General features: G+C 42.2%; 1 protein-coding gene across 2 annotated transcripts; it reads left to right on the top strand.

Annotated features, from left to right (window-relative positions):
• On the top strand, window positions 1-26,924 carry macroh2a2 (macroH2A.2 histone). 2 transcript variants are annotated; one of them, XM_084375096.1, is made up of 9 exons: window positions 1-531; window positions 1,907-2,079; window positions 2,784-2,890; window positions 6,389-6,586; window positions 8,528-8,626; window positions 8,808-8,907; window positions 9,008-9,097; window positions 10,659-10,833; window positions 26,380-26,924. In XM_084375096.1, exons 2-9 carry the CDS (start codon window positions 1,908-1,910, stop codon window positions 26,543-26,545), a joined length of 1,107 nt encoding a protein of 368 aa, XP_084231222.1. In that variant the 5' UTR covers window positions 1-531; window position 1,907; the 3' UTR covers window positions 26,546-26,924. The 2 variants fall into 2 exon arrangements, with proteins under 2 accessions (XP_084231222.1, XP_084231221.1); XM_084375095.1 differs by having other exon boundaries at window positions 2-531; window positions 1,902-2,079.
• Window positions 26,925-27,588: the final 664 nt, after the last annotated feature.

Genomic DNA, 27,588 nt, shown 5'->3' with positions numbered 1-27,588 from the left:
TGACTACCTGTTAGACCTGGAGTCATTCTTTACACATGGCAGACAGTAAATCACGGGCTGCCCATGAGGGTGAAAATGTGAACTGAACTCTCGTGAGGCTACATATAAGGTCATTTTAGGCTAGGCCTATCACTTCGGATCTACAGGACCTGCTCGAAAAATAGATTTTGTTATTATAGATTATATTTATAATTGCTTTACATAATACTACCGTAATCCCTCAGCACATCATTCCAACGTGTTTTCTTCTACTCTTGAAGCCATGTCAGGGGGGCGTTTTCACTGGATTTTCCCTCTCCTGAATTTTTCCCCTTTGCAGCATCAGTAGCACAGAGCCTGCCTCCGACCAGACGACGCTGTTCCTGCTTCTCTGTGGGTTTTTTCTAAGGTTGGGAAACAAGACCAGGGACAAGAAGAGTAAATCAACAGAAGCCAAACAAAGCGCGCCGTCTTTCACCGGGGGATTCATCTGTGTTCCGTGCAGGAGCATCTCTGGCCCGCGCTGAATCGCGTGAAAGGAGGACTAAACAGGTAGAAACTTGGAGGGATTTTCCATTTTTCATGGCTCGGCGCATATCCGGATTGACGGGGACGCTTTACTTTCCATGTCTGATGTGATTACACACATGCAGAGGATTGGAGGCTTCATGAAAAGAGAAAGGGGGCGGGGGGGGGGCTTATTAGAAGAAACGTCTCGTCGTGGTTAATGTCTCCATGTACAATACAGTCAACCCGGCGGAATGTGCCCCGTACTGCTTCATGATGATTGACGTTAGCTGGGCGAAGCCGAACTGGCGTAGCTCACATTAACCCTTAGCTTCATGTGTCCTCAGCCGCATTACTACGAATAAATAAATACACTTCTCCTTGTCAGCAAGTATCGCCATGTCAGGCTTTTCTACGATTTAAACCACGGAGAGGTGCAGTTTTACGTCTGCGTAGCTACGTCTGAGGAGCTGCCTGCTTCACTGTAACGCTAGGTCCTGTACAGTAAGGCTAGCTAACATAACCGCGGTCATATCCCGTCTTTTTCCGCTCGGCTGGTCGCCGAACAGCGCACTCACACATCATATCCCTCCACCTCCAAGGCCGGCAGTCAGCTCCTGTGTTCATTAGTAAATACATGTGAATTGTGTGCGGGTTGTAGCGGCGCTGTTGCAGGCCTCAGCCCGGCAGGATCAGTGTTTACATGGAGACCCGGGGAGGAGGGGGGACATCCTCGGTCAACATTATGGTCTTTAGGAAAATGATGAAAAACGACCGGCCTTCATTATGGCTCCCTAGATCGTAGTGGACGTGACGTATGTCTGTGCAACACTATACGATCATTGTACAAGTGTGTTCAACACATTCTCACTGAGCCCGTCCTGTAGGGCTGTTCAACGGGTCACATGAGCACAGACTCCCTGGACTCTCGGCTGGAGGTCTGTTCACCTTCAATATAAAAACATGGCCGAAAATTATTCCAAATGAACTGCTGACCGATTTGCGTTCACTCGGCCAGCTTCTAGAAAATAGATAATTATATAAGTGTTTTGTTTTTTAATAGAAATAGTTCCTGTGAGAAGTGTCTCCAGTGTGCTCTGTGGAGTAAGGGAGACACTGATTCTGGACACAGATGTTCCTGATACATTTGTCTGTGCCATCTCCACTATATTTGGGTGGAGGCTAATATCTCAGAGTCAAAACCTGGACAGATAAAACAAAAATGGTCTCTGTGGACTCCTCAAATCTGTTTATTTTTTAATCATCTGATTTGATCTAATCTTAGAGTGTGCAAATAAAATAAAACATAAATACAAATTAAAAAACACCATATGGGTGTTTAAGAAGCATATAATGATATATGTAGCACATGTTATTTCTGTTATTCACTCGCTGTGGCTGTTCTCTGTGTCCAGAGCAGGATGTCAGCCAGAGGAGGAAAAAAGAAGGCCACCAAGCTGTCCCGTTCATCCAGGGCGGGTGTCATCTTCCCTGTGGGGAGGATGATGAGGTACCTGCGCACCGGCACGCACAAATACCGCATCGGTATGGGGGCACCAGTTTACATGGCAGCAGTCATCGAGTACCTGGCAGGTGGGTGGCATCACGTGATGGAACAGTATATTTAGCGTATGCTAATAATTCTAGCTGTTGACAAATTGTGTATAGAAAATCCAACATATTTGTTTCCCATTATCTTACATTGCATGTATTTTTTATTTCTTTTATTACTGTGATTATGATGAAAATGTTTTGGTGTAATAATCCCTGATTGTGTTGTGTTTGACCATTTTTATAAACATATACTGTGTTGGCATCTAACTCCCTTATTAATTAATTTCCAATCCCTTCCTGGGCTACCCAGACCATCCACAAAGCATTATGATCATAAACTATCTGAATTATAATACAGATAGTGTTTATTATGGCACAGGTCTTATTCTTTTAATAAATAATATACAATTAAGTAATTTTAAAATAATTCTCCTACTTCTTTGTTATTAGGGATGGGGCAAGTTTCCAGGGCCTTAAAGTCAGTGAAACAAAAGGAGATTGCAGAAGAGAGAGACAGACTTTGTAAATACAAAGTCTTGTTTATTAGTTTTGTCTTTGTCCACATCACTGCTGCAACAATTCACTTTCCTCCTCATAGAACACATCGACCTAAATGCCTGACTGTTGGATTCTTGTTCCTGATGGTCTGGGAGTTCACACAGTGGAAAGTAAAAAGGTTTAAATCTGAGAACACACACTTTGTGTTTGATGGTTTACACTGTGTGTGTTTTCTCTCCTCTCAGCTGAGATCTTGGAGTTGGCTGGAAACGCAGCACGGGACAACAAGAAAGGCAGAATAACTCCCAGGCACATCAAGCTGGCAGTGGCCAATGATGAGGAGCTCAACCAGGTAACACATTGCTGTACAAGGGGCTGGCTGATAGTTGTGTGTAGACCTTTATGTTTCAGGTAGTACAATGTGTGTAACTGCTCAGTACAACATCATCATGTACAAAGCAAACCTTCTCTGACTGGATCACGTGTTGTTGCAGTAGAGTGGACATCACACTTATGGTTCATGTTATTACCCAGATAAACTGCTTTTCACTCTGGGTCCTCATGCACTCAGACGTTGTTGTGGATTTTGCTAAATGAAGACACTGTTCAGGCTTTCCAGTAAACAAGTCTTCTAGGAGTCAGAGACGGTTCAGAATATGTTTTCACTACGAGCGAGTGGAGAGAAAAGCGAGGAGAAGCTTTGATGAACTGCTGGTAATGCACCAGGACCCTTAATGAAGTGACAGAAAAACAACTGCTCATAGTTAAACTGTTTGCTCAACAGAGATGTTTTTATATTATTTTCAACTTTAAAATCTTCTGTAATAGTCAAAATTAACAACAATAAATTAATGTTTTTTAGAAAACACAACATACGGTATTTTCACCTTTATAAAGTTGCGATATCAACTTTATGTGTGAGCAAAACAATGTGTATTCAGCATCACATTAGCATTTATGTGGAGTTGTGGTGAATGTAACTTAGGGCTGCATGAAAACGTAAAAAAAAAATTTAAAAAAATTTGCATTTCAGTTGTCATCTCCACTGAAAAAAATATTAAAGTCCTGATGAGGTGACATTTGTTGGGTCTGTACCAAACAAACATGTTCTGTTACATCTGGAGAAGAAGATCTGTAGATCAGGACATCTCCGCAGCACTACAGTACTTCATCATAATGCTGTTTGTCACACATATTACCTTTTATCAAAACTAAAATTGCACGCAGTAGAGTGCATACCTTCCCCAAGGCCCAACTGTCCTTTGTCTGCATGAAATTGTATTCTCTCACAGATACCAGCCACCTTAATATGCCTGTTTTCTTTTTCATCAATTCCATTTATTATTCCCTGAGAAATGAACAATAATGTTCAAAAACTACCTCACAATCTCGCAATATTAAAGAAAGTGAGAAAACATTCCTGGATCTTATCAGGATCCACACCAAAAGTTGATGAGGTCTATTGTGGGCTGTGACTATCCTCCATTCAAGTTTCATGGAAATCTGTTCAGTAGTTTTTGTGTAATCCTGCTGACCAACCAACCAACCAACGATAAGGACATTACCTCCTTCGCAGAGGTAAAAATTGCAGCTTCTGTGATTTGGATATTGCATGCGGCCATATTGCTACTTAGACAGCATTTGTACTAACTGTGCAGCTGTAAGTCTAATATTCACGCTCCAAATTAATTTATAAAGCACATTTAAAACAGTTGGCCAAAGTGCTGAACAGTCAGAAATAGTAAAAAAACAACACAAAAAAACACAAAGACCATAAGAACAAGAAAGACAACTGTCATACTGAATCAAAAGCTAAGGAATAAAATGTGTTTTGAGACAGGATTTAAAAACAGGCAGTGTATGTGTCGATCTGCCCTTTGCTTCAACCTTGATCTGGGGACAACCAAAAGCAACTGGTCAGTGGACCTGAGTGACCTTGATGGAACATGTGGTTGTAAAAAGTCAGAGAGACAGGTTGGAGCTAGCCCATTCAATGATTTGTAGGTAAACAATGCACTCTTAAAATCAATCAGAAAGCGTACAGGGAGCCAGTGAACTTTATTCTTGATCTCCAGCAACTCCTGATGGAAATATCTGGCTCTTTAACTGCTAAATGCTCCACTGTGTTCAGCAGCTAGTCTCTAAGTCTGTCTGTCTGCTGTTTGGTGCTGAACAGGTAGTGTACAGTGGGGTTATCTGAGCTGCTGCTTCTGCTAACTGCTGCTCCTGCTGCCGCCGCTGCTGCTAACTGCTGCTGCTGCTGCCGCTGCTAGCCGTTGCTGCTGCTACCCAGTGAGCAAAAAGTGGTCTAGATCATGTCTTTTAGACATCATTTATGGACATGCAAAACATCTAAAAGACGTCCTCTGGGGAGCCAGAATGAAGGTTTTTTATACATCTTTTCTGGACGTTGTATGGACGTTTATATATCGTTTATCGACTAATTCTGGCTGTCAGTGGACGTCCAGATCATAGCCAGTATGAACATCTATTCTCAACTAATTCTGGATGTCAGTGGATGTCTAGATTATGGCCTGACTGGACGTCTTTTCTCAACGTCATTTATCGACTAATTCTGGCTGTCAATGGACGTCCAGATCATGGCCTGGCCATGTCAATAGTCAGGCCACTGCTGCTGCTGCTGCTGCTGCTGAGAGGAGAGTTTGTGGGCTATTAGACCAAACGATCAGAACAGGCAGCACTGAGGGGATATGCAGCGGTGGTGATATCTTCTGTGGGTTCATTACCACAATCAACATCTTTTACATTACACACAGTCATTTGATCCAAAGTCAATATAAATGTATTGATGCTGGTTTAAATTAAGTGTGTGTTTGGTCAGTGGAAAGTGTCTTTACACCAAGTAGTGATGCCATCCGGCATGACGTCTGAATACAGAAGACGTCAACATTCAAAGACATAGAGTATGTCTGTCTGCCATCTGGGGCCTCCCGTAGATCAGGTTGCCTGGTTCACCTTTAAACTCGTCCACTCTGCCAGACGTGCCAGTGGCTCCATCCCTACAAACACATGCTTGTAGGGAAGCTGAGTGGTGTTTGAAGCTGCAACAGTTAACTGATGAATACTGTTAAATAATGCAACATTTATCTTTAGAATCACTTATCATCCGTTTAAATATTTTTTTATGAAAAAAAGGTCAAAATTGTATGATTCCAGCTTCTTAAATGTGAGTATTTTCTGGTTTCTAAGTAAACTGTATATCTCTGAGTTGTGGACAAAACAAGACATTTGAGGCTGTCATCTGATTCGTCTTACTGATCGACATTTTTCACCATTTTCTGACATTTTAAAGACTAAACAATAAATTGATGAATATAGAAAATAATCAACAGAATCATTTGTAGCAGCCGTTGTGTTCAGACCCCAAGAACATTAAACATTAGTGAAGATTGCACAGTTTGAGACATCAGATATGTTGCAGTCCTTTTTGACAATACATATAAAATGCAGAACACATTCGCAGCTTTCTATTAAATTCCATGGAGCAGCCATAGCAAACAGTGTTTTGGTCTTAATGGTTATAATTATCTAATTAATTTTATATTAATACAAGAGTGACAATGTGAGTACAAGCCTTTCCTCTGTGTGTGAGGCATATGCATCATGATTGTGGAGGGTTCAGCTGACAGCAGATGGTTCATATAGCGTCTAATATTTCAGAGGGCATGAAGTATCTGGGAACAGCCAGTCATTTTACATCTGCTTGCATCAGGCAAGTCAGCATTTCTTAAAGAAAACCACATTCTCACGGAGATGTAAGGTGTGTTATTGTCTGTTGTAAGACGGGACATGGTCAAAGTCTTTGTTTCTGAAATGTTTTCTTCCGCAGCTTCTGAGGGGGGTGACCATATCCAACGGAGGGGTTCTGCCTCGGATTCACCCAGAGCTTCTCTCCAAGAAGAGGGGAGGCCGCGTGAAAGTGGACAGCCAGGCGTCTGTCCCCGAGAAGCAGGAAGAACGCTCAAAGAGCAAGAAACCCATCAAGTCGTTCAAAAAGGTTAAAGGCAAACGAGGCCGCAAGCCAAAGGTTAGTCAACTAAACAGAGTGGACAGAATCTCAGAATCTACAGGGAGGTGGGGGGCATTAAAGGAAAATGAAATGTTTGTCAGATTGTTGAACACTGACAGAAGCCACCTTTCCAACAACAGAACTGACAATTCTTCAACCTCTCTGAAACGAACAGTGTCGTCCACTTTACGCAGTCTTGGCCAGGTTGTGTGGAGGTGAGAAAGTAGGCAGGAGCCCACTGGATGTGTGCATCATCATCCCTGTTTGTTCAATTCATCTGAACAGGTAGAAACAGTTTGTGTTTGGACCACATGTCATACGAACTAGTTTGTCTGTAGCACACTGAGACCTTTACTGCACCATGCTACAGATCCAAACAGTTAGAACTGGTCTACAACTATTATCTACAGAAGGAAGAAAAGTTTCCCTACCACCTGATACACATGGATACTTTTTTCTGTACCTGAGTTGAGAAATAGAAAGTCAGGGGTCACCTATTAGCTGGTTCCGGAGCTTTCAATCACGTCTCAGAAGAAAAGAAGAAGAAAAGTAGTTAGTGGAACTTCAGTTGAGAGTATTTTGTCAATCAACTGTGTCCAGGGTCAAGGATTTTCCGTTTCACATGTTTTAACCCTTATTTCTTTAACAAAAAGTGCAAAACTGCTCAGTGCGTCCGCGTTAAATCAAGAGCTTTGACAAACTAATGTTTAGTCAAGCTAGAAAAGTTTCGACTGGATGGAGGAGGAGGAGCAGAGATAGAAGAAGGGCCCTTCTCTTTTCTCTATTTTGCGCCACCTTGTCTCCTCACTCCTCCGTCCTCTTGCCTGTGACCCGTAAAATTTATCTCAGTGTGCCATATTTGAAGATTTCTCAATTCCCAAAATGCTCCTTGAGGAGAGAGGAGTGAGGAGGCTTACTAATGAAGCTATGAGCGAGGATGCAAAGGTGTAATCTTTGTAGAAATCTTTTCGGCACCCGTGACCAAAAGAGGCATGACACACTCCTTTGTGTTCATATAATGTGTTAGTTTTTTAAGCTGATCATATGTTGGATCAAACCTTCTGCCCTTCACTGTTTGTGTAGCTCTGAATAAGGCACCGCTCCACAGTCCTTACTAGCATTTTACCTTGATATCACCTATGTCACCTTATGCCACATTGTAAATTGAATTAAAAGTAAATATATGTTGTCATGAACACTGGTCTGCTCATCTGACAGAAATCATAAAATACAGCAGTAGACTATAACAGAACTATGGACTAGTGGTGCAGCTGTGCCACACGTCACATTTAAACAACGCTCTATAACATGGGTGTCTCATTCTGTTAAATACCTGTTGCTCTCTTCTCATGTCTCTTCCTTACCCTCCTTTGCTTGCATCTGAGGCAGGAGGGATGTGATGAGAGGAGGCGAGGAAAAGGAATTCAGGATGTACAAACTGAGCAATAATGAGAAGAACGTAGCTGTTGCGCTCATGACATCAAACTGCTGCACCCGTGTAGACTGGAGAGCCAGACATGTCATTGCTGGGGTGGATGTTTTTTACAGTTTCAGAAGAAAAAAACATGATTGTAGTTTGTGACACATGACCCACAAGGGTAACAAGTTTTGCCACAACAAATCTCTTATTAGAGCTGTGGAATATGAAATCATCATTAGTCACCACATCCTCGCCTTTCTTTCTCAGGTGTGCATAAACTTCAGGTTCAGAACCTTTTAAGATACAGAAATGTGACATTACTTGTTCTCAGTATTGACTAGGTGAAAAGGGTAATTATTGGTTATCAGCCTAAAAAACACAAGACACTACTTTTTGAGCCTTGACACTTCTTACTTAGTGTCTGTACTCAAGCACTGAAGCTTGATACTCGGCAAAGTTATTATTTGTTCAAGCTGTACACTCAAGTTCTGATGTAAGTGTGGTTTAAATCTGCCTTTTTTTTCTCCCATGTGGCAAAGAGCACAGACAATGAGTCTGTACCAAACTCCACAGTGGAAGACGGTCCGGGAGATGGATTCACCATTCTGTCAGCAAAGAGCCTGTTCCTTGGACAAAAGGTAACACCTGTCAGACTGATAGATGATCACGTGACCTGTTAGACCCAATTCATGTTAGGACAGTAACGACCACGTGACTTCTGATAAAAGGCCAACCAACATTACAGTCTAATCCATGACAAGTAAGAGAGCCACAGTAGCACTTTTCTCACACGGTGTTTGTGACTTTGTGAATCCACAGCTTTCACTAACAGAGAGTGAAATCAGCAAAATCGGAACAATCAAAGTGGAGGGGATAATTAACCCAACAAATGCAGAGATGGACCTCAAAGACGGAGTGGGTGAGGACGACATGTTCGGATCTATTTTATTTCTTGTTAATAACTTTACAGACTTCTTCTGTCCGTCCCATCTTGTGCTCACCTTCTCTACTGTTTTCAGGCAACGCCCTGGAGAAAGCCGGAGGCCGAGAATTCCTGGATGGAGTCAAGGAGCTGCGAAAAGCTCAGGGGCCTTTGGAGGTGGCATCAGGTACAGAGTGTCCCGTGGGCCAATCTTCTTACAAGGATAACTGTGGTTTTAGATGCTGTTTGAGGTTTCTTTAGACGTACACATCTACAGTGGTTTTTAGTGGTCTCCAAGCAAACTGGGCTTCCACTCTGGCTGATGGCAGACATTACTGTCCACAGGCGTGTTAGAAGTCATGTGATGTAGTATTTCCTGGTCTTTCTTCAGCCTTGAATGACAACTAGGTTTCACATAGTTCTGCCTTTGGTTACTCCTTGACAAGACTTCATACTGCATTGTGTACGTACTGTAACCAGTCTGCTGGCTGAAGGTGCCCTTTACTTCTGAAGGTCATATAGAAGCATCAGTGTTATATTTCGACTACTCCTTGTAGTATGTTTACGAACAAATGTGTTGATACAAATGGTTCACATGATACCCATTTTTCCTGTGTTATATCTAGAAACAACCTGTAACTGAGAGCTGTGCACAGCACAGTCTCATTTATAAAACATTGCGTAAGATTCAATGATAAAAGTGCACGTGTGCCCAAAAGCCAAAAAGTATTCTGATTTATAAAAGCTGGTGTACGCCCAACAATGCGCAGTTTCCTTTAATAAATCTCAAATCAACCTGGAAATGCACATGGATCCGCCTCATGTACCTCCCTCTCCACACCCACATTCAACCATCGATGGTCAACACAAAGTGAATGTAAACGCCTGGAAATGAGCTGCTGATCGATGGTTCTTTACAGTGAATCATGGCCACGAGAGAAAGAAGAAGAAAATACATATTTCTGGCACAGAGGACGAGGTGTTGGTTGGTGAGGTGGTGGTTACAAAGCACATATTGTATTTGTTCATTCTCGTCGTCCTCTATCAGTGCTAGGACCGTGATAGTCCATGCAGCATTACGCACGAGTGGCACCGCAGTATTTATATGCATAGGCTACAGCGATCAGACTGACTGTTCCACTTACCAAAACGATTGTGACGGTCGGTGTTATCCCTCAGCCTGAGATATCATTTGAAAGTGGATACGTGAACACAATTCATTTATTTACTGAAGTTTAGTTACGGTGAACTCGGCCTGCATCATGATCAGGACTCACAATGAGGATATGGAGTGTAACAATTGTGTTTGAGCTGTCACACACTTTATTTCTACACGTTCTTAATTTACACAATCCACATGTGCTGGTTGAGAAGATGTACCGGGTGAGCTGACTGGAGAGGGCTGCGTGAGTGAGTGAGTGAGTGAGTGAGTGAGTGTGTGTGTGTCTCCAGTCGATGGTGATCACTGCAGCGATTTTAAACACACTACACAACCAGGCTGTCTGGAAACTAAAATGATACTTATGTTAAATGTGTATAGTTTTCATTCTTTGATGATATCTGATGTAATCTTGGATTTGTACAACCAATGCTGATAATTTGGTTATCAAACAGTCCGGCCTGAATAGAGGGACTTAAACGCTTATATAAGTGAAATGAATGAATGAGCAGGGTGATATATGGTCTCAGGTCGTGTCTGCATTCAATGGAAAGCTGTCAGTCATTGTTTGTGTGTTTGCACCCTGCAGTGGCCGTGAGCCAGGCCAGTGGGATGGCAGCTCGCTTCATCATCCATTGTAACGTCCCTCAGTGGGGTTCAGACAAGTGTGAGGACCAGTTAGAGAAGACCGTGAAGAACTGTCTGTCAGCAGCAGAGGAGAAGAAGCTCAAGTCTGTGGCTTTCCCTTCACTTCCTGCTGGACGGTGAGTCTGCTCACACACCACTCACCCATTTCATGTTGGCTAACGACTGTAAAGCCAAATAAAGACAGAAGGCCACTTCCAGCAGACAGATAAAGACACACACATTACATGTCTTTCAAAGGCCTACTGCTCATACACTTTGTTTTAAATGCAGCTTAACTGACCACTGTATTAGAGTGACCACTTTCAGATGCATGTGAATGAGGCCAGTCTGTTGGTTGCCCAGCAACAAAGCTGATAAGATGATCTGCAGCACAACATGATGTTATCTGTCAAGGTGCTGCGGTGGACTTTGTGGCGTTTACTCGACGGTCAGAAGATAAATACAGTCCTGCCATGATAACTCTCGCAGTTGTCATGCTGTCACTGGATAATAAACTGCTGTGCAGCATCTCATAAGCCTTCAGACTCCTGAACTGTTACTCTGGACTTCCTGGAGTCATGGTGCCATAATGACTTGATATTTCTGAGTCGTTATTCACAGCTTACAATCGAATCTGCTTGGGAACACATGGATGCCCACAGCAAACAGATGTTTGTATGAAAAGTGTGTGAACTTTACAATCAGCTACAGCAGCTGATTTGACAGATTAGGGCACTTAAAGAGACAAGATGGTCGTAAAGACTTCTATCATATATAGTATAGTAGAACAGGTTTACATACTTTAATTTTCATCCCTTTTCACACTATGTCTTTTACGCTCTGTTTTAGCTACAGAGTGAGACTTCTCGCCTCTTTTTAATCTTTGGTGACTGTTCCACATGCGCATTACTTAATGGATAGGATGTAGCCAATGAGAGGCAGAGTAGAGGAGGTCGTGCTGTGCAAGGTAGTGTGATCTAAAATAACACAACCATGGCTGCGGTAAAGCTGTTTATATTTTATAATAGAATAATAAATAATTAAAAATATATATTTATATACTGCTTGTTACATAGTGATGCACATAAGTCACAGAAGTAAAGGCTAGACTCCAAACCAGGCGATTCAGGCAGAGCAGGAGCAGCGTTTTCTATAGGAGACAGTAACTCATCTTGACTTTGGACTTTTGTCATTTTTCAGACCTTTTACATGCACAAAAATGCTTCATAACACAATAAAGGAAAGGCAAAAACCCCAAATCATAATATGACCTGATAAACTACCAAATCCTCTGCACACTGACATAGACTTTACTATAGTAATTTATTAAAGGGAACAACGCGTTTCGCGTTCAGCGTCATCAGGTTCACCTCAGGTCTGACCTGAGAATTCACAGGTGTGCTTAAATGCTTGCTGGTCACATGACCAATTTCATTTTTTCTTTTTTTCTAAGCAAGACTCAAACAATATACAAAAACAATACAATTACATAAATCATGAAGTTGAAAAATATGTATCAACCATGGTATAAAGTTTAAAAAATTCAAAATTTCAATGCATGAATAGCAAAGTCTACTTACATACGAGCAATTAATAATCGACAAAACGAGGATAAGAGGTAGAAATACTACAAATTACTCTATCTCAGCTTGAGACCACATTTAGAGACACAACATATTATTTCTCAACTATCCCTCTTTGATGACGGCCAGAAGGACAATCCGACCGTAGGTCTGACAAATGAGAAGTCGAAGAAAAAAGAGATTTGCCCTTAAATGGCATGGCATTGCACTGTCTGAATTTTGGCGCAACAAACCAATCCCCAGAGGACTGAGAATTAATAAGAAGCCCACGCTGGGTAATCAAGACCCTGAATTCAGAAAGAAGTGGGACCAGATCCTTAATAAGTGCTCACTGGATTTGACTTTACTTATTGTTGAACAAACTAAGCAGGAGACTCAGAAAGTGAAAATTGATTTGCAAGAAACAAAAACTACTCTGAAGAACAATATGAGCCCAGCTGACTACTCAACTATGGAAACTGAACTAAACTGAAAATTTCAATGCATGAATAGTAGAGTTGGGCGGTATCCAAATTTTGATACCGTCAAACCTCCTCCCTATTTTACCAGGGTATACGGTATTACCCTGGCTAATTAAAAATTATGACATAAGGCTCAGAAAGTGTCACCAAACTGTTGGCTTGTGCCTACACCGTTCAGAAACTGAATACCAAACACTAAAAGCCTACTGTAACAATAACAACATAACATGCACAATATTAACAACTTTTATTAGCAACAAATAGCAGCTTATAAAAAAGTGCAAATACAACAGTCAAATAGAAGTAAATTAACATAAACATCCAGAACAGTTTTTGCGCACACAAATCAATTAAATAAAATCACAGCCCAAACAACTTCTAATAACAAAGAGCAGCACATTTTCCGGCGTTAACAGGGCACTTTACCTGCGGTGCTGAAAACTTGCTCCGGGTTTGGCAACTTATATGAGGAAAAAAATACTGCAGTTATACGTGGAGAAGTGTCTGTCAGCCTGTCGGTCCTACCGACTCTTCGTCACATTTCTGCCCGAAAAACAGCATCTGTCCCCGGCAAAAAACTCTAACTCACCAACTGTTTGTCGCGGTGATTTTTCAGTGATCTTTCCCCCAGAAAACAGCATCCCTCCCCGCAAGTGACAGAGTCAGACAGCGTCCAGTTTACTGATGGCGATTATGTAATTATGTAATTTAGAGAAAAATGTAACTTTGTCACTTTCCAGGATGTTTGGTGGGTCAGGATCTCAATCACAACACATTATAACAGCATCATATGATTATAAACAGTCAGCGGTACGTTTAGATTAACAGGAGGACCCCGGGGAAACACGTTGAAAAAAAAAACCACGCGTCATCAACATAACGCGTATCGTCATGCCGCTTTTGGAGCCGCAGCGCCAGTTTACTGTGTGAATTATACTCTGGTTCATCTTTTACGCCGGAGCTGCTCGGCTCTGTGTGAACAACCAATGGTGGAGAATTGGCGAACCGCCACTGCGGCGATAATGCGGCATCTCTGTGTGAAAAGGGGTGCGTTGTTGTTTCGGAGATGTCCTTATTGCACAATTTACTAATTGCCTCGTCAGTATTTACCGCCTCTCCCTTCTCGTTAGCTCGGAACAGAAATACTGCCACTAAATAAATTATATTTAATATTTAATCCTTATCTCCTATATAAGTGCATTGTATTTTTTTTTAATGACAGTATTGAAACTGATGCCGTTGCTATTTTTAAGACCCTGCGGTATACCTTATTACCGTATTACCGCCCAACCCTAATGAATAGCAAAGTCTACTTACATATGAGCAATCAATAATCGACAAAACGAGGATAAGAGGTAGAAATACTACAAAGTACTAGTACTAGTACAAGTACTATCTCAGCTTGAGACCACAGCCAGTACCTACATACAGAATTACAAATACCTTTATGCAGAAAAACAATATAACATGACCCATCCTACAAATCTATCCCTTACTCACAACTCCGCAGGTGATAGTGCAGGCTCGAATTTCCCTGTGTAGGATAGTACAGCTTTCCCTACGCTGGGTGATGGCTAAGCGTTCCTTATGTATCCTACGGGGAGAAAAAGAAAAAACAGGTTAAAGAAAACAACTCAAATCCTGTGAATCATTCATTCCAAAAGGTTCAACAGTAGACAGTTCATTAATCCAAAACGCTTCCCTTCTCAGGAGCTGTTTGATAATGTTCCCCCTCTCGGATTAGGCAACACTCTTTCAATTCCAATGAATTTGAGGGAAGCTGCAGAACCATGATTTTTATCTTTGTAATGTCTTACGATGGCATAATTAAAATTATTATTTCTGATGGCCTCTTTATGCTCAGGAACCCTGCGTTACGTAACGCGGCTATGATTAGCATAAACCCCGCCCTGCTGCGGAAGCAGTATAAATACGTTCAGTGCATTAGCTTCGGTGGTTTTCCGCTAGCTCTCGAGTCTCGGATAGCATCGCTTATGATAGTTTGCAGCTAGCTAACCAGTCATGTCTCCTCCACGTAGCTCATGCATCTTTCCTGGATGCCACAGTGTGCAGGCCAGGGTAACGGCTCGGTTAGCCTATTTAAGTCTCCTACCGAGACAACGTAAGGAAATGGTGGATCGATGTTGTCAGGAGGAGCTACTGTGGAGAGTTCAAAATCACCACCAACACCAGTCTCTGCAGTGTCCACATTACCCCCGATAGTTACAGCACGGCCACCGGCATTACGTGCCCGCCACCGAGCCTCTCCGTCCGCCGACAGCGGCTGCTACCATCACGGCCACCGGAGAGAGAGCACCTGCTGTCGGTGGCGGGCACGTAATGCCGGTGGCCGTGATGGTAGCAGCCGCTGTCGGCGGACGGAGAGGATGTGCCCGCCACCGATCCTCTCTGTCCCGCTGACAGCAGGTGCTCTCATCTCCGCCACCGGCATTACGTGCCCGCCACGATCTTCTCCGTCCCCGGCTTGCATCCTCCCGTCCTACCGACAGCGGCTGCTACCATCACGGCCACCGGTAATACGTGCCCGCCACGATCTTCTCCGTCCCCGGCTTGCAGCCTCCCGTCCCGCCGACAGCGGCTGCTACCATCACGCCACCGGCACTACGTGCCCGCCACCGACGGCAGGTGCTCTCATCTCCGGTGGCGGGCACATAATGCCGGTGGCCGTGATGGTAGCAGCCGCTTTCGGCAGGACGGGAGGATGCAAGCCGGGGACGGAGAAGATCGGTGGCGGGCACCCTCCTCTCTGTCCCGCCGAAAGTAGGTGCTCTCATCTCCGCCACCGGCATTACGTGCCCGCCAGTGTAAGTGTGTGCTTATGTTATAAATATTGTATTCGTTTAATTAAATGCATTTTGCTGAAGGTGCAAATCCTGAAAGTGATTTTACATCATGCCCATGTAATGTTAGCAAATGTTATTGCATTTAATCATGACATGATTTGGCTTGATTCCCTGAGCGAGTCCATCTGACAGCACAATGATAATCCACAGGTAATATTTTATGTGCACCAATATAGCTATGACAAGGAATTATATGTAGACTGGGGTTTAAATTACTGGGAAATAAATTACCATTCTGATGGAGACTGTGAGGAACGAGGCTGAGCACTATCAGTGTCGGACTCAGAGTCAGTTTCTGGCTGATGGCTCAAACAGGTAGTGCTGGGTCCTTCAGATGATGCTGCTAGCACTAGCTTCCATTGTTGCTAGGCTACGTCCTTGTGCAGTACACAGAGGGCTCCCCTCCCGCGGTGGGCGTGGTTCCAGCGCCTCTAACTGACACGCCCACAGCGTTTCACAGCAGAGAGAAGTGCTTGTTTTTCCATGATTTTGAGACCTAATTTTATATACTTAGCAATTTTTTTAATCTTTCAAATTTGGCTCAGTGGTCAATGATACATGTTACTGTGGTGTGACAAACTCATAACACATTTTTTTTGCTGCTTTACACGCACTTTAAGGTCATCTTCACTGCCTACAAATCCCATCACAATGTCATCAATAAATCTGCGAAAAAACAAAATGTTACCAGAAAATGGATTGTTATTAAATATATGCTTTTCTTCCCACAATCCCATATACAAATTTACATAGTTAGGGGCAAAAGGTGACCCATATCGAACATGAAGTAATTAGACTTCAGAATAAACTTTGTCAATATCATAAGCAGTTCGGCAGGGAGAGCATCTTTTCTAGGTTCCAAGTAAAAGTCCATGGCTTCTAAACCACCTCCATGTGGGATGTTGGTATAAAGGGTTTCAACATCAAAAGTAACTAGAAAAGAGTTTTCAGGCATAGTAATGTGATTCAGCAATTTTAAGACATCAGTGGTGTCCACCACATATGATTGTAATGTCTTCACAATGTCTTTAATGAAAAAGTCCACAAATTGGCTTAGAGGTTCAGACAGTGAGTTCTTACTTGCTACTAGGGCTGTTCGATTTTGCCCAAAAATAAAATCCCGATTTTCTTCTCTCAAAATCTGATTTTCGAATACGATTATTGTGAAATGACAAAAGGCAAAGAAATTATTTCAAATATGCTGTTTTTTATTGAACATTTTGCAAATAATTTCCCCATTGGGATTTGAGTGCAAACCTTGCTCTTATTAAACAAAAAATCCCTCAAGGGACTAATATAAAGAACAATTAATGAACTTTTGCCATCTGGCTTTGCTCCATGCTATCTTCTTGTAGACCTCTTGTAAACAAAAAAAACCAATTTCTTTGGGATTAAGAGAAAAACCTCACTTTCACATTTATCTTAAGGCGTGTCCATTAAACAAAAATGAATGAAGTGCAGAACTTTAACTTTTTAAAATAAAAATAAATAAAGCTTGAAAAAATATAATTTGTATCTCTGAGACAAAAATCAACACTTGCAAACATAAGTTATTTGCATGCTAAATAATAAAATAACCCATGAAGGAGGTAGAGGTGCGTAATGTCAGTCGGTCAGTCATTACATTTGTTATTCACATTTGCAAGTTTTTTGCAAGGAACACGAGCCGGTCTATGGCATCTGACTTGAGGGATGCCCGGTGGAAGCCAGCCTTTTCTACTGTGTATATCGGGACCATGTCTGTTGCGATGTGAAATGCGACTGCATCCGTAATATTTTTCCCCCTTCTTTCAGTCTTAACATATGGTACACCACGTGAAAATGAAGCTGGCAGAGTAACTTGCTTTGGAGTGGGTGGTGGTGTAGCCGCATCCACGTTCCCTTGTGCGGTCCGCTCTGCAGCACACTGCTGCCATTCCGACGGGTGGTTTTTTTTGGAGGTGTTGAAATAAATTTGTTGTGCTGCTTTTAACTGCCACTGACTTAAAGTGAAACTCTCGCCAAAAAGCAACCGAGGCTTTATTTATGATTGGGTATGAGTCAAACCTTCACGTACAAGCACACTCATGACCAAAGAGGCACTTTTAAGATTTACCGTAGTTTCGTTTTGGGGCAAGCTCATTTTGAACGGGAGTACATAGGGCATACCACGACGGCATCAAAATGTCTATTTTTAGACCACTAAGAAGGCTCCACACATCATGAAACTTTACTGGTAGCATCACCAGGGTCTCTACTCATGACACGAGCAGTAAGAACATTGTTTGTGTACACAAAGTGTGTGAAAAAGACGGTTTTGAACTACTTACGCTTAGCTACTGGGACTCCGGCGCGCCGCCGCCATTCCAGGCAAAAAGTGTCGATCTCCGAGTGCGGCCATCATGACGGAGAGTAACGGTGGGACGCTCCTCAGGCTTATTTCCAGATGAATTCGCGGATAATTCGTTGTTCTGTCGTTAGTCAAAAGCAACACTGACGTCCATGTTGTTGCGTCCCACCGTTACTCTCCGTCATGATGGCCGCACTCGGAGATCGACACTTTTTGCCTGGAATGGCGGCGGCGCGCCGGAGTCCCAGTAGCTAAGCGTAAGTAGTTCAAAACCGTCTTTTTCACACACTTTGTGTACACAAACAATGTTCTTACTGCTCGTGTCATGAGTAGAGACCCTGGTGATGCTACCAGTAAAGTTTCATGATGTGTGGAGCCTTCTTAGTGGTCTAAAAATAGACATTTTGATGCCGTCGTGGTATGCCCTATGTACTCCCGTTCAAAATGAGCTTGCCCCAAAACGAAACTACGGTAAATCTTAAAAGTGCCTCTTTGGTCATGAGTGTGCTTGTACGTGAAGGTTTGACTCATACCCAATCATAAATAAAGCCTCGGTTGCTTTTTGGCGAGAGTTTCACTTTAAGACAGATTTTACAACGCGGAGTACTTTGCTCTTCATCTGAAGCGTCGAAGCCGAACCACTTCCAAACAACGGACTTGCTCTTCTTTTTGACAACTTAATCCAACGCCGACATGTTTGTTTACAATGTGAAGAGCGCGACGGGAGGACAGAGGCGGAAGTCACTACGGCAACCCAGCGCAGCCCATACACATGAACGGGGGCTGTACCGCAATTACCCTAGTTAACCCATTAAGGCCTAAAACGCCTAAAAGAAAATGCCTGTAAAACCTATGGGCGATTTTGGAAAGAACCCCTAAAACCTGAGGTTTTCTGGAAAACAGCACCCTGGTGTCTACGTCTACTAAAAAGCTGATATCTCAGCATCTGTAGGAGATAGAAACAAAATTCAAAATGTATTTGAGAGCTTACACCTGTGGCTTTGACAAGAATAATGTTTTATTTGTGCAAATCTTTATCAAAATATTTAAAACATTGCACAAACTATTACAAAGTTGAAAATACAATAAAACCAATAAAATAAATGACAAATCTCTCTAGTTATTATTTCTTATCAATAAACTTTTTATTTACAAAGCACTTTCCAAGTCAAACAGATGCAAAGTGTGTAACAACAAATAAAAAAATTGAAAAAAAAGTTACATTTACACCTAGGATGTAGAATAAGTACACTGTCATCATCAAAATTTCCTAAAATTATCATAGATCATAGTAATAAAACATATATTGCACTTTACATTTTACCAGTTTCAAAGTGCAGTCAGAAAAAACACTGGCCGCGTTTCCCAGATTCGTTAAGAAGCTCTTAAGTGCTAAGATCTTCTTAGGAGCACTCTTAAGAACGCTGTGAAAGAAGGATGTGTTTCCCAGAGTCGCTCTTAGCTTAAGAAGATCTTTCACTAAGAAGGAAATGTAAGATCGAGCTGACCCACTCTTAACAGCCTTCTTAGCGACCAAATGCTCAGTGATCAAGCCGCGTCAGGGAAATTTACATCCTCCACTTTTCGAAATAATTAAACAATGCTCAATGTTGAAATGCGCTCGTAGCTGCGGACCACTGGCGCAAGAAACATAGGTTAATAGAAGAAAAAAAACGTTTTATTGAATTACACATTTAAGTTTTCCACACACATCTGCATATATGAGTTTATAGTACTACACATAAAAACACAACAACCCTGTGGCATTTCACAGATATCAAGGGAACAGATGTAATTAAACTCAGCTGAACCTCATCCAGAGAGGCTTCACTTGCTACTCTATATAAATGCGTTGCCAAAGTCCGCGCGTGTGAGAAACCATGGCTGCAATACAGCACATTCTCGCTGCGAACCAACAGCGTCGCCCGTGCGCGAAGCCAGACGGTTTACATAAATGCATACGTGCGTCAGCACTTCTCCCCACTGGACGTGCTGTCAGACCGGGCTGTCCAGGCAAAGTACCGGCTGCCCCGTGCGGAGATCCAACGGCTGATCACTCTGGTGTCCCCACACATCCAGAGAGCAACCCGCTGCAATTTTGGCCTCAGCCCGGAGGTGCAGCTCCCGGTAAAGCTCTCTGTCTCCGCCATTGTTTACAATCTGTCTGAAGCACATGTAAGAATCACCCTCCTTATTATGAGATGAAATCCTTAGATGAAATGTACTGAGAACTACAACATGACGTATCCGCTTTCCTGGCCTCAAAGGTAGAAATGCGCAACAGCACCCCCGGCTTCAAAGGTAGAAATGCGCACATGCTCTCCCGGTCTAAATGGGTTAAAGTGAAAAATCGATTTCACGAGTTTCACGTTTTTAACATCGTCCTAACTAAATAATTGCGATTACAATTTAAAATCGATTAATCGAACAGGCCTACTTGCTACAATAGGTCTGCCCTGAGGATTCACCAATCGCTTGTGTATTTTGGGCAATAAGTAGAACACAGGAGTTATTGGGTGTTCTACTTTCAGAAATTCAAATCGTTTATTAGTGATCCACTGGTTCTCCAAGGCTCTGTTCAGAGTAGAATCCCTCTCTTCTACAAAGGTCTCCACCGGGTTCTGTGGTAACTGTCTGTAAAAAGAGGCATAACCAAGTTGTCTAAAGGCCTCAGTTGTATAATCCTTAGTATTTTGTACAACTACAGCCCCTCCCTTATCGGCTGCTTTTATCACAATTGTAGGATTGTTCTGTAGTTCATTGAGGGCCTCTCTCTCTAATATGCTGATGTTATGATTCATGACCTTGTTTTTAGATTTAACAGCAGCTTCAATGTCTCTTTCCACAAGTTCACTACATGTGACCAGAGTAGGATTAGGGACACCCGGGCGCAGAAAGGTAGATCTTTTCTTAAACTTACTCAAAGGGTCACGAAGTCCCATGTCGGTCTCATTCACTCTATTGTGAAAAAAATGTTTCAAATGGAGCTGTCTGAAAAATTTGTAGGAGTCAACTTTCAATTTGAAAGCATTAACTTTATTAGTGGGACCAAAAGATAGGCCACGACTCAAAAACTTATTTTGGAGGGTAGTGAGTGGATTATCAGAGATGTTAATTACTGAGAGTTCTACCTCCGACTGCCATTCCGTGTCACCATGTTCCACTCCCTGCTGGATGACGAGTGCGCTCCTTGTCCTCTGTCCCCTCCTGGTTTTCTTCTGGGTATGCGGTCTAAAAAAGCCTCATCAGCGGAGGATGCACTGGTGTGGTCCTGATCACTCGTCCCCTCCTCACTGGTGAGGAGAAGATTAGGACGTTGGCCCTGACGGCTGCCTACCTGTTGTCCTGGTGCGTGTGTGCCTGGTGCGCGTGTACCTCCATGCGTGCGGGGTCTCCAGTTGCGCTGTGCGCTGGTTGTCCAGCTGTAGACTATCCCTCTTTTATAATCCTCCGCGTCTCGCTGGTACTTCTTTATTTTGTAGGCTTTCAGTTCACTCTCAAACTTAGTCAATTCCTCTTTTAGTTCAGTTTCCATAGTTGAGTAGTCAGCTGGGCTCATATTGTTCTTCAGAGTAGTTTTTGTTTCTTGCAAATCAATTTTCACTTTCTGAGTCTCCTGCTTAGTTTGTTCAACAATAAGTAAAGTCAAATCCAGTGAGCACTTATTAAGGATCTGGTCCCACTTCTTTCTGAATTCAGGGTCTTGATTACCCAGCGTGGGCTTCTTATTAATTCTCAGTCCTCTGGGGATTGGTTTGTTGCGCCAAAATTCAGACAGTGCAATGCCATGCCATTTAAGGGCAAATCTCTTTTTTCTTCGACTTCTCATTTGTCAGACTTACGGTCGGATTGTCCTTCTGGCCGTCATCAAAGAGGGATAGTTGAGAAATAATATGTTGTGTCTCTAAATGTGGTCTCAAGCTGAGATAGAGTAATTTGTAGTGTTTCTACCTCTTATCCTTGTTTTGTCGATTATTAATTGCTCGTATGTAAGTAGACTTTGCTATTCGTGCATTGAAATTTTGAATTTTTTAAACTTTACGTTGATACATATTTTTCAACTTCATGATTTATGTAATTGTATTGTTTTTGTATATTGTTTGAGTCTTGCTTAGAAAAAAAGAAAAAATGAAATTGGTCATGTGACCAGCAAGCATTTAAGCACACCTGTGAATTCTCAGGTCAGACCTGAGGTGAACCTGATGACGCTGAACGCGAAACGCGTTGTTCCCTTTAATAAATTACTATAGTAAAGTCTATGTCAGTGTGCGGAGAATTTGTTTGTTTATCTTATCACACACGTTCCTGCTGCCTACCAGCACCTGACGACCTGTGGCTGTGCAAGGAGATTTCATTGATTCCAGTTTCATAATATGACCTCTTTAAGTAAAAGGTGAAAAAGTAACTGTTCTCTGTGTGCTGTCACACTGCTGTGATGTCATGTTTTGGCAAAGTCTTTGGCAAAGGTTTTAAGTCTTGTTGGACTGAGTTTCTGATTTGTAATTCTGACTTAGACAACATTGCATGTTTCCATGTGGGATGTGTTTTTATCTGACCTTTGAGAATATGTCGTGTCACTGCAGGGTTTCCTCCAGGATTTTTTTAAACCGTGGGGGAGGTCTGCCCGGGTGGAAGGGGGGGGTTGACAACGATGACGACAACATGAATTTTGAAATGTGAAATTATGACTATTTCAAACTGAATGTTTTTCTAAATACATGATTTACTATAGGGTTTCTGGTACATGAATTGAAAATAATAATTGAAAATAGGATCTTGCAGTATCACTAGGCCAAAACAACAAACACAACAACAACAAATTAAAGATATATTAAGTTAAATAACTAAACTAGTCTATACTGAAATGTTAGGAATATTTAAATATTACACTTATCACGGTACACATCATTATTATTCCTATTGACTTGAGGGAATAACATCACGATAATAAATCAAGAACATTGAGCCTCTCCTTTATATAACGTTACCTGACTCTCTTCCTCTGGAACCTTTCTCTTCTTTTGAAAATAGTTTAATTTACTCATCTGAAAATGTAACCAGAAAAGAGTCATGGCAGAAAATTACCTGGGCATTACCTAACCTAACGTTATGTCATGCTGGTCAAAACGTGTATCTGAAACGTAACGGGTTTCCTAGAAATTTAAGTTTTACAGTTAAAACTTAATCTACATAATATCTCTCTGTATAACCAAAGACTCGACATGCTTTATTAGGCCTAAAGTAATCTGAAAGTGTCAATGGTACAAAAATAAAAATAAGAATCTCTCTGAAATAATGCGTATCCTGTGTTAACCAATCAATAACACATTTATCCCGACTCAGGATTTTTTCTGTAGCCTAATCCATCTATAACATTAGGGCAGTGATGCCGGTAACGCGTTACTTAGTAATTTAGTAACGCGTTACTCTAATCTGACCACTTTTTTCAGTAACGGGTAATCTAACGCGTTAATATTTACAAACCAGTAGTCAGATTAAAGTTACTTATTCAAGTCACCGTGCGTTGCTATTATTTTTGTCATTTTCCTTAGTAAAAATATATATTTTTGCTTTCTTCTTGCGTCTCGGGGAGTGATGTCACGTATGCGACAAGTCACGTTTTCAGCATGAGGACAACTCAAGTGTAACACCACGCAGCGACACAAATACATCAACAATGGAGGGAGGTGAGAGATGCGTGTTTTCGAGCTGGAAATACAGTCATTATTTTGAGTTTGTGTCAGCTAAAGATGAGAATATTAAGGTTCGTTGTACACTTGTGCTGGCGACAAAGTACTATCAAGCTTCAAAAACACAACGTCAAATTTGAAGAAACATTTGGAGTTGCAGCACAGCACAGTTAAGTTTACAGAGCAAGTCCCACCAGGTGGTGTTAAGCAGAGAGCTGCGAGTAAAGCCACGGCCTCGACTTCTGCAGGAGGTCCCCCACCTCCCAAACAACAAAAGCTGGACTTCTTGCAAAACAACTTGCAAAACAAGTAAGTGGGGGAGAGTTGCAGAAGTTGGTCAGGTGGTATGTTGTAGAGGAAATGCTGCCCTTAAAGGAATATTTCACTCTAAAACAAAATTCGGTCATTATCGACTCACCCACATGCTGATGAGAAGTCCGGTGTAGTTTCTTATTCCTCAAAGTGCAACTGGAGACCCGCAGTGCTTCCCTCCGGCAGGAGTAATCCATATAACGAGCATAAGTGGCGACCCAGGGGAAAAGGTCCATAAAACTACACAAAAACGTTGTAATATTCCTCCATACTGCTCGTCCGCTGCAATCCAAGTGTCCTGAAGTGGCGACATCCAGAGTTTACTCGAAACGACGTCATTTAGTACATTCTTACAGCCTAAACAGTCACTATGCTATGTTTACACGGAGGCACGCTCCGCGTTCGTTCAAAGCAGGAAGTAAATACCGGTGTGTATCTATCGCGAGTCTCGTTCATCTTGTCCGGCACGGCTTCCGTAGTGCAATCGGCTGCGAGGGAGACTCGCGGAGCATAGTGACTGTTTACCCGCAGATTCCACTGGATACGGTACGGCTGCGTTACGGCTCCGACACGGCGGCGGAGCTGATCCGTAGCACTTTAGTCTATGTGTTAACTTCCACCAGGTCCGCTGCGCTGCGTGTCTGCTGCGTGCCAGCTCCGGCAGTCCGCAGCCCTGCGGAGCAGATACGCAGGACTTCTATTCTGGCAGACGCCGCAACACAACGCAGCAATTCAGCCGAATTTAGCACAGAGCAGACAGGAATTCAGACACGAAACAACAACAAGAAATCCGGTTGATTTTCAAAATAAAACACTCCGTGTTAATACAAACACAAAAACCTCAAAAAAGAGACAAATACAAGCTCTTCTTCTAATCCAGCGGTCGGGAACACTTCGTGTTGTTGTGTCTATAACACATACATATAACTGCGTTCGTGTGTGATAATGTAATTATCGCGGGAATTCCTCGGTTTCGTTTCTCCAGCTGATCGGCGGAGCTGCGCCGTAGCGGACTCAAAACGCAACTGGTGGGGGTTGCCGGACGAGGAAGCCGGAGCACAATCGTACCGGGGCCGTAACGCAGCCGTAACGTAGCTGTACCGTATCCAGTGGAATTTGCGGGTGAGGCTGTAAAAATTTACTAAATGACGTTGTTTCGAGTAAACTCTGGATGTCGCCACTTCAGGTCACTTGGATTGCAGCAGACGAGCAGTATGGAGGAATATTACAAAGCTTTTGTGTAGTTTTATGGACATTTTCCTCTGGGTCGCCACCTATGCTCGTTATATGGATTACTCCTGCCAGAGGGAAGCACTGCGGGTCTCCAGCTGCACTTTGAGGAATAAGAAGCTACACCGGACTTCTCATCAGCATGTGCGTGAGTCAATAATGACTGAATTTTGTTTTAGAGTGAACTATTCCTTTAAACACGGTTGACTCGAAAGTAATTTGTAATCTAACTTAGTTACTTTTAAAAACAAGTAATCAGTAAAGTAACTAAGTCACTTTTTAAAGGAGTAATCAGTAATCAGATTACTTTTTCATAGTAACTAGGCAACACTGCATTAGGGTCGTTTTCACGGGTTTGAACAAAACTGTATCAAATATAACCTTGCTTAGGTTCCTTTCTTTCACCCTTTTCTCTCCCTCCACGTCGGACTGTTGTCTCTACTCTCTTCGTCAGCCAGACTGGCAGGTGGTGACTCCGGTGTTGGTTTTTCAAAATAAGGGTATTTGCAGCGTAGCATCACATTTCATGAAAAACACCATGTTTTGTGCCAAAATTCACATTTCATACAATAATTTACATTAACATAAACATAAAACAACATAAAAACAAGGTAAAAAAAACAAACAAACATTATTCTGAAGATGTGGCGGCTTTTATTTTGCCGTGGCGGTGCGCCACAATCAATTACATGTAGAGGAAACCCTGCACTGGTACCAACAGCACCCTTCCCCCACAGCCTCTGACACTGTTCAAATTCAGGGCTGTTTTTAGTCTGAACGCTCACGGACCCTACCAAACACAACACTGACTGATATGGAGATGATGATAACTTTTTTTGATAAAGCACCTTTCTTAACAAGGTCACAAGGTGCTGGTACAAATAAAGTCAAGTAATACACAGAGAAGTGGATGATGTCAGACTGTGTCACATAAAGCTGATGGTGTAGACGGCCTCACAGACGTGTCATTACTCACGCACTACAGTTTCAGTGTTTTGGTGACATGCAGCTGTGATGATCAGATGACGGGCAGTGGTCAGCTCCGTCGGTGATACTTCTATCTGCTCACATGTCACATCATTAGCATTTACAGCACTGTTTTTAGCTGTAGCTCATGGACACTAGTCTTCCTCATTCCTCATTAGTCTAGCGTGTGCTCTTCCATTTGTGCTGCTCATTACAGATTGAGTTAACAAGCTGAATCTTTCTCACAGGAATGGGTTCCCAAAGCAGACGGCCGCCCAGCTCATCCTCAAGGCCATCTCCAACCATTTTGTGTCGTCCACCAGCTCCTCTCTGAAAAACATTTACTTTGTGCTGTTTGACAGTGAGAGCATTGGAATATATCTTCAGGAAATGGCCAAGCTGGACGCGAAGTGAGGATTCTTGTGTTGGGGTTTGTTTTTCTAACTGTTGTTTGTTGCAGGTGGTGTAGATAGGTGATTTGACATTAGGGCTTTGATGTGGAATCTGTCTTGGTTAAAGAGGAAGAAAACAATATTTGTGAGTGGAGTGCTGTTCACATTTATGTTCCACTGTCCCTTCAAGAGATTGCATTCTTTATAGATTAGATAATTTAAATGCGTACAGTTTGACATTATGGTTCCTTGTTTTTAATGACGTTTTTACATTCCATGTACAAATATAACAGTTTTTTTCCTGGCCTCTGTAGTTTCTGATACAGTTAGTTTACTAAAAAACTGTGGTTCATTCTGCTTTGAAATAAAAATCCAATGTTTTACACCAAACTTTTAACACACATTTTTTGTTTCATTTTTTAAGAATTTCAATTCTAATTTTACTAGAACATGTTGGGAGCCACATACACAAAGTATCTGACAGCTAAATGTATCCCAACACCTAAAACGTCAAGTGAGAATAAAGTCTTAAGCCTCGTGAGCATTCTGTTTACTCCGCTCGTCCTACGGGCCAAAAATGACCCGCCTTTGCTAAACCCCTAAAATAAAGCTGCCTGACTGAATTTAGTCCAAAGATCTACAACCTGTCATTCATCTCAGTCTTTGTGTGTATCTGAGTAATCTCTCTTCATAATCCAGAAACACTGAATTTTATCCGTGCACACCAATTGTTTTCATTACAACACAAGAGCGTAGCAGAAATGTGCAAAAAGTAGTTTTTAGTGCATTTTATTGAGGGGACACAATATAGCGATATGTTCTTATATACTGTACTAATAGTGAAACATGCAGTCATGGCTGCAGCTGAGAGAGAACCCCACTGGTAAACTGTGTTTCCAAGAAATGTTTATTTTATCTGATAAGCGCCAGCCACAACAGCATAGCCATATTGTTTTCACTGTCAACATGTTACATTCTGACCCAGGAGGACTCAGAATTCATTACTACATTATTACATTAGTACTGAGTACTCATGGGTCGAACCAAAGCCATCTCTAACGAGGC

Source organism: Pagrus pagrus, assembly GCF_965226575.1.
Source record: "Pagrus pagrus genome assembly, chromosome: 15".
Taxonomy (NCBI): Eukaryota; Metazoa; Chordata; class Actinopteri; order Spariformes; family Sparidae; genus Pagrus; species Pagrus pagrus.
The sequence above is the reverse complement of the archived record's forward strand: the minus strand, read 5'-3'. Positions and strand labels throughout refer to the sequence as shown.

Bases quoted from the DNA above. Each gene is read 5' to 3' on its own strand.
- macroh2a2 (XM_084375096.1), top strand. From the start codon at position 1,908: ATGTCAGCCAGAGGAGGAAAAAAGAAGGCCACCAAGCTGTCCCGTTCA. The intron at 8,908-9,007 runs GTGAGGACGACA...TACTGTTTTCAG, and splicing joins GGACCTCAAAGACGGAGTGG to GCAACGCCCTGGAGAAAGCC. The intron at 9,098-10,658 runs GTACAGAGTGTC...TGCACCCTGCAG, and splicing joins GCCTTTGGAGGTGGCATCAG to TGGCCGTGAGCCAGGCCAGT.